This window comes from Centroberyx affinis, unplaced genomic scaffold (genome assembly GCF_046629955.1).
Source record: "Centroberyx affinis isolate AG114_WGS23_722 - 3 ecotype Tasmania unplaced genomic scaffold, CSIRO-AGI_Caff_v1 ptg005692l_1, whole genome shotgun sequence".
NCBI lineage: Eukaryota > Metazoa > Chordata > Actinopteri > Beryciformes > Berycidae > Centroberyx > Centroberyx affinis.
The window spans coordinates 38,576-52,394 of NW_027282870.1; the positions used below are offsets into that span (position 1 = coordinate 38,576).

General features: G+C 41.1%; 1 protein-coding gene across 1 annotated transcript; it reads left to right on the forward strand.

Annotated features, from left to right (window-relative positions):
* Positions 1-3,597: 3,597 nt before the first annotated feature.
* Positions 3,598-13,500, forward strand: ccne2 (cyclin E2). The gene is made up of 11 exons (XM_071547148.1): positions 3,598-3,611; positions 4,092-4,167; positions 4,450-4,503; positions 5,897-6,039; positions 6,916-7,051; positions 7,789-7,935; positions 8,306-8,401; positions 8,960-9,094; positions 10,033-10,144; positions 10,876-11,033; positions 11,867-13,500. The coding sequence occupies exons 1-11, from the start codon at positions 3,598-3,600 to the stop codon at positions 11,975-11,977; spliced, it is 1,182 nt and encodes a 393-aa protein (XP_071403249.1). The 3' UTR covers positions 11,978-13,500.
* The last annotated feature ends 319 nt before the right edge of the window (positions 13,501-13,819 follow it).

Here is a 13,819-nt window from a genome sequence, read left to right on the forward strand (position 1 = left end):
ATCTGAGGTTCAGACTGTGCCGTTAACACATCAAACACAAAGCCCCTCCTGCTGTTGGTAGGCATTAACACAAACTGAGCTAGGTGAAACACTTTGTCTGTAAACAGGTACTGACATAGAAATCAAATCAGGACATTCTGCAGACATTTTACGGAAAAGCCTATATCTAAGATTGTGATATAACGGACAATAGAACAAAAAGTGCATTTCATTTTCAACCTCTCCCAGATCACACAGGTGATATTTTCTATTCTCCTCTGGAACTGAGTGGAAGTGGAGGCGAGATACCACCTCTGAACTGGGCACAGACAGACTCTGTGCTCTGGTCAGGTTACGGGTGACATAGTGCTCTGGATGGTAACTCTTAATCAGACTACTAATACTACTGCTACTGCTACTACTATTACTACTAATACTACTATAATAATAATAAACTTATTTTTTATAGAACTTTTTAAAACTACTACTACTACTATTACAGCTGCAGCTTCTGCTACTACTATCATAAATACCATTAATACTACTACCACTGCTACTACTACCATTACAACTACTACTATTAGGCCTACTGCTACTAGTGATAATAATGACAATAATAACAATGCTACTACTGTGGCCGATACTACTGTTACTACTATAATGTTGCCTCGGTTTAATATAAAGGTCTTTTCTGTTACATTTCTTTCTTGTTCATTTACTACATATTGCTATTCTAAACTATCTGAAGACAGAAAACTGCCTCTTATTAACAGAAATTGTGATTTTGTTTTACAAGCATCATACAAAGACCTTGAAGAGTGAGACAGTGTTCATGTGTTGTTTGAGTTCACCGACCAGAGCAATGATATTAGATTTTGGTAAATTAGCATTTGTGAATATGAAATGTAGCTATCAATAAAATTAAGATGATGAAGACAAAATGCTTTTATCCATAAACGTACATGCATGAATATGAAATTCATCCATTAATATAATAGAATCAACTAACTGCAGTTGTCTCTCCTTGCCTCTGTCGTATTCAAAATAACAAAAAAAAACCCCAAAACTTTCTTCTAATAGAAGACCGAGTCAGAGCAGAGCTGGCAGAGTGTTTGACAGCAGCTCCACGTGCTCACTTTGTTTACAACCCGGCGAGGCAGCACGCGCTCTCTCCCAGCCCGCTCCTCATTGGCTGAGCGGCTCGGGAGCTCCTCCTACGGGCGGGAACACAACGCGGAAGTGTTTTCGGCGCTGCGAAAAACTAACAAATAAGTCGATACAGGACTAAAATCTCAAAGCGTTTCTCGTGTTAAAGGGCAGCTGTATGTCTACCGGGTCGTTTAAATTTAACCGGAAAGTAAGGAAAGCGGTGTTTACATCAAAAAACCTTTCTACGATTCGCTGTGTGCTTAAAATGAACGTAGAGTCCGGTTAAACCCGGTGAACGACACGTCTAACCGCGTCCTAACGGCTCTGATAAGATGTCTTATCATTAATGAGGGCAAATTAAAGCCATATAAACTCGTATTCTTGCGCGGTTGCGATAATCGTAATTCAGATTTGAACATTTAGCGCGTTTATGTGAACCGGGAACACACATGCGCACTGGCCGGAGGCAGATGAGGATATAAGGGTTGGCGCCGGCGCCACAGCTGATCCATTCATCGAGCTATTCTTCATCCTGGAGGTAAGACCACCGAGCTGGGACTCACATTTATCCTATTATATTCAGATTTTTCAAGCTTGTGTATATATATTTGCACAGCCGAAATCTTCCTCAGGTTTGCATCGTGCATTTTGCTCACGGTCCATCCGTTTGTGTGGGCTATTTTGGGTTTACTGGACTTCACTTTAATCTAAACAAGCATGGAGGAGCTTCCATAACTTTTTGGACTTATACTTTGGCATTATAAGGAGTTTCCGCAGCTACAGATAAACCTAACTTAACTTCATTTGGATCGTGTATTTTATTCTGGTGGTGAATCTATGTGAAAACTGCTATTTTAGGTTTGAATGGACTTAACGTTGACCTAAACAACCATGAGGCTCCTCCTGTAACTTTTATACTTTATTACAGAAACAGAATCAGCTTATCTTCTCCTATGTTGTCTGGGTTGCTCAAAACATGTAAATATTCAAGTGTAAGCATGCACAACCGTTAGATTATAAGTGTATCTGCATATTGGGGTTAAGTTATCACTGACCTAGTTAGCTGTACCCGGGCTAAACTGGCTAATCTAGCTGCCCTCCCCAAGCTAGCCTCGCTGTGGACTCGGGTTAGCTGGACTTAATGGGACTTTGTGGACTTTCCAGGGGGTTAGGATGTAAATGTCTACTTCCTAGCAGTTTAATACAGCAGTTCTGAGTGGTATAAAGTAGTAATATTATATTTTAGCGGACATTTCGACCGGTTTCCCCCCGCAGACCTGGAGCAGCTTCAGGGAGGCAGGGCTCAAATCCTCCCGCTTTGCTTCGTAATTTGGCGCGTCTTTGACTTTGAATATTAAAATATATTTCATATTTACACGTTTTTACACGCTAAAACTATGCTTAAACTGACGAGGGATTGTTCTTCTTCGCTGAAGATAAGAAACCCTGGTTGAAAAATTATAATTTCAAGCTGTTTTTTTGTTTGAAAACTAGGAAGCAACTCACAACCAGCCCCCCTCCTTTTGGCTGGCTACCACAAGCTAGTACTGATGTTAGCTGGCTAGTTTGGCTCCTTACTTATTATGCATCTATTACTATTTTACCCATTTACCAAGATAAATCTATCGAGACAACATTTAGCCTCTAAAATGTAGTATATATTGATATTTGCATGCGGTGCTTTAGCGTTATTAGCTGGATATCACTAGGTACTATTGATTTTTATCTGGGTAGTTTTGCTCATGACCTATTTTATAGTTTAATTTAACCTCTGGACGGTCACAGGTCAACTTTACTGAGATAACACATAGTCTAAAATGTAATGTATGTATGTTTTAGCTCAGTGGTTCCCAAACCTGGGCTCCAGGGTTCTCCAGGAGTCCTTAAAGTGGTTCCAGGAGGTCCCATACAAAATGGAGAATATTTTAATTCAACTTAGATTATTCAGTGGAAGTTAACAGCATTTTAATGTGTACTGGCTAGTATTGTTTTTAGTTTGCTAGTTTAGCTCTTTATTTATATGAATAGTTAATTTACCTTTGGGCTATCATAGGCCAATTTCACAAAGATAACTTCTAAAATATTGTATATGTGTGATAGTTGAGCCCAGTGGTTCCAAACTGGATTCCAGGATCCTCCAGGGGTCCTTGGAGGGGTTTCAGGGGGTCCCAAACAAAATAAGGAATATTTAATTTAATTTTATTCACTGGAGCTTATTTTACACAGGCCAACACCACCAGGGTGATATTTAGCGTCTGCAACATCATGCTTTGCTGCGTTTGTCGGCCCCCAGCCTTACCGACTTGTTATATAATGACCTGGTTGATTTCTGTTGTGTTTTCCTTTACTGTTTCCTGTTCTCTGCTGCTGTAATGACCCAATTTTCCCTCACAGGAATCATTTAAAGTTACATCTGATCTAATCTGTCCCCTTTTCCTTTGCAGCGGAGCCATAACTACAGTCAACACCATGTCTAGACGCAGGTAAGCCGCTGAAACTGGAGTCAGTGGTCCAGGGGGTCGCCAGAGAAATGAGGAACAGCTCAAATTTGTTTTAGCTTTTATTTATTTATTTAGAATATCACTGCCGTCATGTGAAAACCTCAAAAACTCCAATATTAACTTCGGTTGAAGGATTACATGGTCATCCATCAGGCTCATGAAATCCTCTCAAAACTCCATTGGGAAAACTCAAAACATAAAAATAAGGCTGTTGTACCTTTTTTAAAACATTTTGGAGATGCAATGTTTTGTTGCGACAGTGACAATAGGCTATGTAAAAATGACTTCTGATCAAATGGAAATCTGTGGTTTAATGCATATCTATTTGAGGGCCTCACATGTAAAAGGTCTGGGAACCCCTGACTTGTATTATACTGTATATGTAAAGTACTGGTTATTTTGCACCTGATCATTTATACCCAGTGATAATGCTCAATTTGAATCTGTGCTGTTTTATTCCAGCGGTCGCATCACATTGCAAGCCAGAGACGAGAACGCACCGACGACCAAGATCACATCCAGGAAAAGAAAATCAGAGGTTTGTGCCGTTAAATATTAGCAGTTTGAGTTCCTGTGTCGAGTAAATACTGTTGCTAACTTTGATAGACTTGCTTTCATGTAATTGATTGATTGATTTTTGATCATATTCATTTTTAACCACTTTTATTTTGAACGTTTGCCCTATTTTGTCTCCCTATACATTTTACCATTTTTCTGTCTTCTAAAGCACTTTGTAGACTCTGTTTTTAGATAAATGCTTTTTTTTTTTATAATGTTGTAGCTGCTACCACTAACATTTCTATTTTTATTTCTCCTCCAGCCTTCCAAAAAGAAACTACAACCTGCTGCCAAGAAACAAAGCTATGAAATACAGGTCAGTGTCTCCACCTCACGTCGATTTTCTAAAACCTCTTCATCAATTTTGAAAGAATGAAAGACTGTGTGTGTGTGTGTGTGTGATAAGAGCTGTGATGGGGTGTGTGTGTTTTGTTACTAGTTCATTATCTGTGTTTTGTGCCTCCTCCCTTTTCACTGTGACCTGCCTCATTCCAACCTCCTTTTATCTTTTTTTTTTTTTTATAGTTTTAATTTTATGGTTAGTATAGTATAGTTTGGACATGTATTTACAGTTAACAGATTTGCACACAAGTTTACAGTGGGAAAATTCCAGTAAACCCTTGTGATCATCATCATCCATGGTGGGAGTTTACTAAATCAAGAGCAGCCATTTTGTTACTCCACTTTACATGTAATGTGTGTTTGTATGGTTGCATTTATATGTTTTGTTGCTTTTTCCCCTGGCTTTTCAGAGCCTAGCCTTTCCTATGTAAATGATACTGTACAGTGAACCGGTCATTAATACAAAATAATGTGAATAAAGAGCCAGATGTGTAGCAGAAATCAACCTGAAGGGCCTTAAGTAACAATAATGATCTCTCTGCATATTATCCTGCTTATTCCACAGCTAATTCCCAAAGACTGTAATCATTTGACTCAAAATATTTATTTAAAATGACTTTATTACAAGCTCAAGTTCATTCACAAGCTTCCACCAAAACGAGTCCAGCAGGACTCTCTGCAGTAACGTTGTTCGACCAGAAGGCGGCGCCACTTAATTTGATTATAAATCCACAAAAAGGAGTGCAGCTCCTGACTGTGGAGGGATTATAAGATGTGACACAGCGGTCTGAACAGAGATAGCAGCCAGGCTTCTGTGTGCCTGCCTTCACTGGCCAATCAGAATTAACATTTTAGTCTCACAGGAATATTTGCTCCATCTTTTGTCTGGGTGCTGTGACCTCTGACCCCTGACCTCCTTACTGCTGGTTGCTTGTAATGCTGGTGGTCTGGGAAACGAAGCTTCCTCTGTTCAGCTCACTCCAGGACGGCGGCTCTCAACCTTTTTGGCTCGTGACCCCCCCCCTTAAAACGAAGTGATGTCTACTAGAGACTCCTGTCACAAGCTGCATTCAACCAAAACTATTCAGTATTTCACAACGGGGAAAAAAAAACAAATTTGTGAAAAATCAAAAAATTACACAGGATAATAAATGTGTATAGTAGAAATATGCTTATTTTCCTATCCCATAAATAATCTTGTGACCTTCCAAAGTTATCTTGTGACCCCCTGGGGTGTCCCGACCCCCACGTTGAGAACCACTGCTCCAGGACACTCTGGATCAGAGCGCTGGCTGAATGTGTAAACTGTGAATGTTTGTATTCATGTTCCTGCTGTGTGTGTGTGTGTGTGTGTGTGTGTGTTTCAGAAGTGCTGGTCGCAGGACGGAGCCAGTCCCTGCCTCCTCATCGAAACTCCTCACAAAGAGCTGGAGCCCACAGATCCGTCCAGCTTCAAGCAGTACAGATTCAAGAACCTCTTCATCAAGCCCTCGCCCATCCCCTGCCTCAGGTGTGTGTGTGTGTGTGTGTGTGTGTGTGTGTGTGTTACACCTCAGTAAGGCCACTTCACTGAGCCGCTCTGTCTTTTGTTCTTAAACCCTTAATCCTGTCTCCACCCAACTTTGTATTCGCAGTGTGTTTAATGGTTTTGTTAACGATCTGTGAATTGACCCAGTTGTAGAGTTTCATCCCAAAATGAGCCGTCAACCATCTGATTAATGTGACACAACTTTTGTCAAAGTGATCTCTGGCATGAAAGTAAAACTTAGATTAGAAATGAATCCTGTTTCGGTTTGTAAATGTAGAACAATGAACATCAAGTGGCGTTTTTTTTTTTGGAGTGAAACCCTTCAGTTTTGCCCCCTCAGCATAGAAAGGTCTTTTAAATGTAAAATATGTAAAAGCAGCTGAGAACTTTTCCGTAAATGAATCCCTTCCAACTGAGTGTTGACCGGTCAATTTACATCATTACTTTAATGCTAAAACATAGAGAAGTGAGGCAAAAAAAAACTATAAAATATGATTAACAGAAAGAAATGCAAATAATGCAGCTGAGAAATAAATCCAAGACTGATAAAGAAATCTACGGAAGCGTAATGCATTCACTTGAGAAAAAAGAAATTGCCCTGTTTTTCTGAATTAACGAGATAATTCGTTTCCAGTTTTATAATAAACTGGATTAAACTAAACAGGCGGGACATGTTTGCTTCCATGAAATCGAGCTCTCAAGTAGGAATGAGAGCTTCTCTTGGGATTCTGAGATATCTCATTAATTCAGAAAAACAGGGCAAAATGTTTTTCTCAAGTGAATGCATTACGCTTTCATAGAAATCTCACCTTGAAATGAACAAAACAACAAGATGGTAAACTTCTTTGTCTCTTCCAGCTGGGCCAGTTCAGACGATGTTTGGATCAAAATGCTGAACAAAGAGCTGAAGTACGTCCATGATAAGAGCTACCTGCAGCAGCACCCCAAGATGCAGCCCAAGATGAGGGCCATCCTGCTGGACTGGCTGTTCGAGGTGAGAGGGGGAGCAAGGAAACAAACTGAATGGAAAGGGAGTTTGGGGTTCGAATGTAACGTGCTTTGGATGAAAACCTTCACCAGATTACATGTACTGCATATGTTCTACTTATTTCACATGGCCACCTCTAGCTGTCGGCAGGGATCTCTGTTTGAAGAGGCTGACTCTCAAAACTGGGGCTGCAACTAATGATTATTTTCTTTGTCGATTATTTTCTCGATTAATCGATTAGTTGGTCTATAAAATGTCAGAAAATGGTGAAAAATGTGGATCAGTGTTTCCCAAAGCCCAAGATGACGTCCTCAAATGTCTTGTTTTCTCCACAACCCAAAGATATTCAGTTTACTGTCATAGAGGAGTAAAGAAACCAGAAAATATTCACATTTAAGAAGCTGGAATCAGAGCATTTTGACTTATTTTTCTTAAAAAATTACTCAAACCGATTAATCGATTATCAAAATAGTTGGCGATTAATTTAATAGTTGACAACTAATCGATTAATCGTTGCAGCTCCACTCAAAACTCTTTACTCTTTGTTGTAATTGTTTTTGGATCAAAACCATAATTCATGGAGTTTAAGTTCCGGATTGTCAATATCTTTTAATTTTGACCATTTTCATGCAAAAAAAGTTTTCTGCTTGTCAGGGTGGAAAAGCCTCTGAAACATTTAGAGCATCATGGGACACTAAAACGCTCCACTGAGACCCAGACTGATGAAGGTGTTTTGTGTGCAGGTGAGCGAGGTGTACTGCCTCCACCGGCAGACGGCCTACCTGGCTCAGGACTACTTCGACCGCTTCATGCTGACTCAGGAAAACGTCAACAAGGACTACCTGCAGCTCATCGGCATCACCGCGCTCTTCATCGCCTCCAAGACAGAGGTACGACCCTACGAAATTATCTCGATATACGATATTATCTCTAATTATTAATAACATGAAAACCTTAAAAAACAGTACGGCAATATACTTCAGTTACTTAAAAACGAAATGATATCAATCACAAGACATTTCTCTTTTTTTAAACACGTTTTAATGTAAGACTGTAGAATGGCAGTAGAAGGCAAAATATAAACTGCTGGTTTAGCTTTTAAAAAACTAGCTGGTAGAAAACAAATATTTACCAATCACACTAAAAATTTATCAGAATTTCACCTCTTGCATGCATGAGTTAAGATAAGCTCATGTTTTCTGGATCCTATGTTTTCTGGATTTTAACTAATAACTCCGGTCATCTCCTTCCTCTCTCCAGGAGATCTACCCTCCTAAAATCCACGAGTTTGCTTACGTCACCGACGGAGCCTGCGACATGTGGGACATCCAGCGCACAGAGCTCATCATCCTGAAGGTAGGCACACACACACACACACACACACTCACACACACACACACACACACACACACACTGTTGAAACACACTCTTCAGGATTCCCGCAACAGCAAACGTCCTCCTCCTCTCCTCTCCTTGTCTCCTCTCGTCTCCCCTCTCCTCTCCTCTCCTCTCCTTGTCTCCTCTTCTCCTCTCCACTCCTCTCCTTGTCTCCTCCTCTCTTCCTCTCCTCTCCTTGTCTCCTCTCCTCGTCTCCTCTCCTCTCCTCTCCTCTCCTCCATGGTGCAACACACAAACCGCTCTCCAATTATAGTAGTGTGATGTAGGAGCAGATGGACATAAAGTGCTTAGCTGTAGACTTGGCATGTCGCCTTATTCATATCCAGTAGGGTCAATGGTGAAAGAGTGGAGACAGGGAGCTGGTTGTCTAGTGTCCCAATACTTCAGCTGTTAAAAGACCAACTTCAGCTCACTGTCTGAATACAAAGCCACCGACTATATGTGAGATTCTCGTCTTTCATCGCTTGTTTCCATCAATACTGACCTTGGTCTCGGTCCCCCCCCCCCCCCTTCCAGGCGCTGGACTGGAACCTCTGTCCGGAGACTCCCATCTCCTGGCTGAAGCTGTACGCTCAGGTCGAGGCCCAGAGCGACGGAGACTGCTTCCTGGTTCCTCAGTTCTCTCAGGACGCCTACATCCAGATCACACAGGTCAGTTCACCTGCAGGTCTGGAGCCAGACTCGGTGTCTGGCTGCAGGGTGTGTTGCAGCCCGTCAGGATGCATGTTAACCTGGTAGCTTCACACACACACACACACGCACCTGTGTTAAGTTCCTGTCACAGCTCTGCTCAGAGGCACTGTCAACACTCCAATCATACAGAATGGATTAATAGTTTATTTTAATGAAAACGCTTGATGCTCGTCAGTATGGCTGAACAATTAATCGAAATTTTATCGAAATCGCAATATGGCCTACTGCAATTTTCAAATCGCAGGAGGCGCAATATTTGTTAAAGGCGAAATGTGTCAAAACACCATTTTAAAGTAAATATTGTGGTGCTGCAGAGATGTCCTGGCCTACACATCATATTCTACAGACTTAAGAAAACATCTTTGTTTGGTACAGATCCCCGCAAAAATCACACCATAATCATTTTAATACGTTTTTCAATGAAAATGAGAATAATGATATAAAAATTATCATTCCCTCTAATATCACAAATCATATGGCAATTGCAGTATCAGTCAAAATAATGGCAATTAGATATTTTTTCAAAATCGTTCAGTATGTTTATGATAGGCTTTTCAAACTTTACACAAGGCAAATTTAATGTGCTTTACATAAAACATAGAAAATACAAATTTGTCTAGTAAAATTACATTATAAATAGATAAAAATAGCTGAGTAAGGATAATAAAAAATAGAAATATTAACAGTCCATGTCAAAACATAGTACTAAGAGTCTGTGTTAGTACTACAGCTGTTAGACCTGCAGTGTGTGTGTGTGTGTGTGATGGCTCATTTTACAGCTACTACAGACTAAAATGACTTTTCTTCCTTCTGCGTTTGACAGAAAACACCAGAGACTGATCTTTGTTTGTATCCAAAGCCTCACTGTATTGACCTTTGACCTGTGTGTGTTGCAGCTGCTGGACCTGTGTATGATGGATGTGAACTCGCTGGATTACTCCTACAGCGTTCTTGCTGCTGCCGCCTTCTGCCACTTCTCCTCCTTCGAAGTCGTTCATAAAGTTTCAGGTGGGTTTGGTTCCATAATGATTTTTTTATAATAAGATGCCAAGACTGGATCGGTGTTTAAAGCCGCTCAGTACACAGGGAGTTGCAACTGTGTGTGTGTGTGTGTGTGTGTGTTATTGACAGAATATTGCACTTCATTGGTCTGTTTTTCTTTAAACTGACAGCAGTAAAAAGCTGAATTAATATCTAAAAAATGTCATGAATTGAGTAGATGAAATTTGAGTTTATTAAGACCTATTTTTCAAGTGAAATTATGGTGAAATTAGGCTTTTATGTTTAACTCACCGGCACAAATTTGTCATTTTTCCCAGTCTTTATCACTGCATTTTATTCCTTTTCTATCTCTTCACTTCTACTAAATTGCCTAAATTGAACTAAACTACATAGACTTTTATTCATAGTCTTTAATGCAACAGAACTGGGTAGTTGGCATGAGCTGAACAGACAAAGAAAAGAGAAACTCAAACTGCAGCAACAGGAAATCCAAGCTCCGCCCACACTGTTTGATTGACAGGTGATCTGTGGGAAGTGCAGTGCAGAAACACCACAGTGAGGCTGAGGGACACAGATGGAGACTGAATAAAGACAAGAATCACGCAGATTAGCACTTTTTCCATTCCTGCACCTCTACTCTCTTGATGCCTGTCCTTGTCTGTCCTCCATCTTGAATCCCCTGCAGCTTCCTAACCTCTTCCTCTCTTCTTCTTCTTCTTCTCTTCTTCTCCTGTCAGGCCTGACGTGGGAGAGCGTGGCCCCCTGTGTGCGGTGGATGAGTCCCTTCATGGACTCTCTGCGGGGCCAGCCCAAAGCCCAGCTCAAGAACTTCCCCAAAGTGAAAGCCGACGACAGACACAACATCCAGACGCATGTGGACTACCTGGACCTCCTGGTGAGCATGACAGCTTTATATCAGACCGTTATACTGTATGTGCACTGCTGTGGTCCAGACCAGAGCCAGTCCAGAGTCTTCCAAGTAGAATATTGTGTAAACCTTGAAAAAAGTGCTGTATGACACACTAAAATGGCCGATGCTTAGTTTCTAATCTCGCTTTTGAAATATGCAAATATGCAGGCAGTCACTGGACAGCTGACATTAAAGTCACAGTGAAACGGCATTTTGAGAACATCTTGCTTCTGTAATTTGATGCATTTCCTGCTGACATAATGCAGGGAGGGGTCATTTTAAAGTTTAAACCAATGGGAGATCAGTTAGTGAAAGAGAGTCAGTTTGATTTAGGGGCAAAAATCTATGATGTTTTATTGGTTGGAGGTTTTATTTACGCCTCCTGGTGCTGCATGAGGTCACCATTAAAGATACATTGTTTTCCAGGAAGGAGAAGTAATGAGATTTTGATAAAAAAAGAAAATACAAGAAAATACATTTTGGGGGGGCATAAATTGTCAAATAGGTGTATGGTATCATAGTTAAAATTAGCTAAAAAGGTGAAAAAGTTATTTTTCATGTCATTATGACTTAAAGAATAAAAAAGTAACCTTGAGTAAAAGGAAATTGGCATGAAACTCCAGACCGGCTTGGTTTGGATATAAGAAGCATCCAAATGGCAGGTGACTTTACATCCAGTATGTAGAAACAAACTGTTTAGGCTCGTAGGAATAGCATGGATTCTATTTGGTAGAGTGAAGAAATCACACAAAGTCCAGACTGTATTCAGTAGAAGAAGAAGCCTCTTCGTTCCTCATGTGTGTCTTCTCTCCCTGCAGAGGAAAGCTCAGGAGCGGCAGATCGACAGTCCGGACTGCCAGCTGTCGCCCGGCCCCGCGGGAGCCGTCCTGACTCCGCCCAGCAGCACCGAGAAACCCACCAATCCCTGAGCCGGGCTCTACCTCTCCACCGCTCCGCTCCGCCAGGGAGGCGGCCGCCCGCGTCATCGGTTCCCGACCAATCGGATGTCGAGAAACGAGCTTTTAAACGCCAACTTTTATGTAGCACGTTTTGAATTTCTTTTACACTAAATTGGGTATCAGATGCAGTACTTCATTCAGTCCCCTTCTGTTTTTCTGTGGTTTTATAAAAAGCAAACATAGAGATTGTCAGGAGTCACAGGTTCTCAGGCAGCCATTTTGGCAGATAACTGACCATCGTGTGGAGTGTTTTTGTTCGTTTTGATTTCAAAAAATTATATTTGACTGATTTAAAATGCTAAAAGTGGTTTGTGAATTTCAGCCACCCGTAGGCGAAATTCAGTCTGTCCTGCCTGAAGGAGCGTTTACCAGCTCCTGTGCTTCCATTGATGTTAAATGGAGAAGCTGGCAGGGAAGCTGCAGCTCCAATCCACGCTCCGGTGTTTCTGTTTCAGTTCGAGGTGAAACGGTACGTTTCATGTGCGTGAAGCATTCTGGGAGTTTTACTGGTGCTGTTCAGTTGAATCAGGTCTTGAAAAGCCTCTGAGGCGGTGCTGATCCTTGGGTAAACGGAAATGAGGAACGACTCATTTTCTTCAGGTAGACGTTTATTACAATGAGATGTTGTATTTAGAGGAGGGGAGCAGTGATCAGTGCTTTCACTTCCCCAGCTCTAGACAGTATTCCACTTTTTGTTAAAATCAAAAAATGGCATTTTTTTATATATTTTAATTAAGGTCCCTGCCTAAATTTGCTTTAAGAATCACTTTAATCACCAAGTCCAGTGAATATTAAAAGTCTTGGTGACGGTGCGGTGATCACATGTTAATCACATCTCGACCACTTGGGACCAAAAGACGACTTTGATTGTCTGAAAGCTGAGTCTGCGCTCTCAAACGTAAGGAAAGTGTTTCTTAGTTAGCTGTGCTGTGCAGCTACATGAGCCATAGGATTAATCCAGTCAACTGTTATGCTGTACAACCTCCTGAAACCTGAAGCTGTTTTGAACGCCCCCCCATCCCCCCCCCCCCCCCCCCACAGAGTTTATGTGGCTCAATAATCCCCTTCCTGTCGCTGTTGCAACCTGGTTGCTGTTGGAGTTACATTCCTGGGAAACTTGACTTGCGTAGGGAGTCAGCCTACAAATTGTGCAAAGTTCTTGTGTTTTTAAAGCCTTGTATTTATTTCTTTATAAGCCTTAGTATGTACAATGTCTTATGTTCATATGTAAAAAGTGAAAGAAAATCTCTCAGCATTGAATGAACTCAGTTTCTGATCACTGCCAAAGGCAAAAGCTATTTATGATTTTGCTGTGTGACATGAAATGTGTCCTGGTGCCTTTAATGAACTGCTCAGCTCCTCCCACAGAGCTGTGACTGTAACCTGGAGCTCCGGCCGGCTGCAGTGAACCAACAACCATGTAAACTGTATGTAGATTATAAAGAATGTATGTTTTTGTACATAGAGCAATCCACAAATGTGTAATTTTCATTTTTTTTTAATATCGAAATGTTTTAAATAAATGGACAACTGAATTGAGTTTTGGGTGTTTTGGTGTTTTTGATAACGACGACCAAGGAAGCTTCATTCACATGCAGCTGTTAGTCTGAGGAGCAGCAGGAGGGAGACTGACTGGTCTGAATGTGAATGACGGCTAGGTGTGGCCTTTAAGGTTCAGCTGATTTACACATCCATACAAAACACCTAAAGAGAGGGGAAAAGACATGGTGAAGGTGAAATGAAGAAACCACCAAATGGCTTATGAAAACCACTTCAAGTGAAAGAAAATCCAGATGGCAGAAGGCTGAAGTG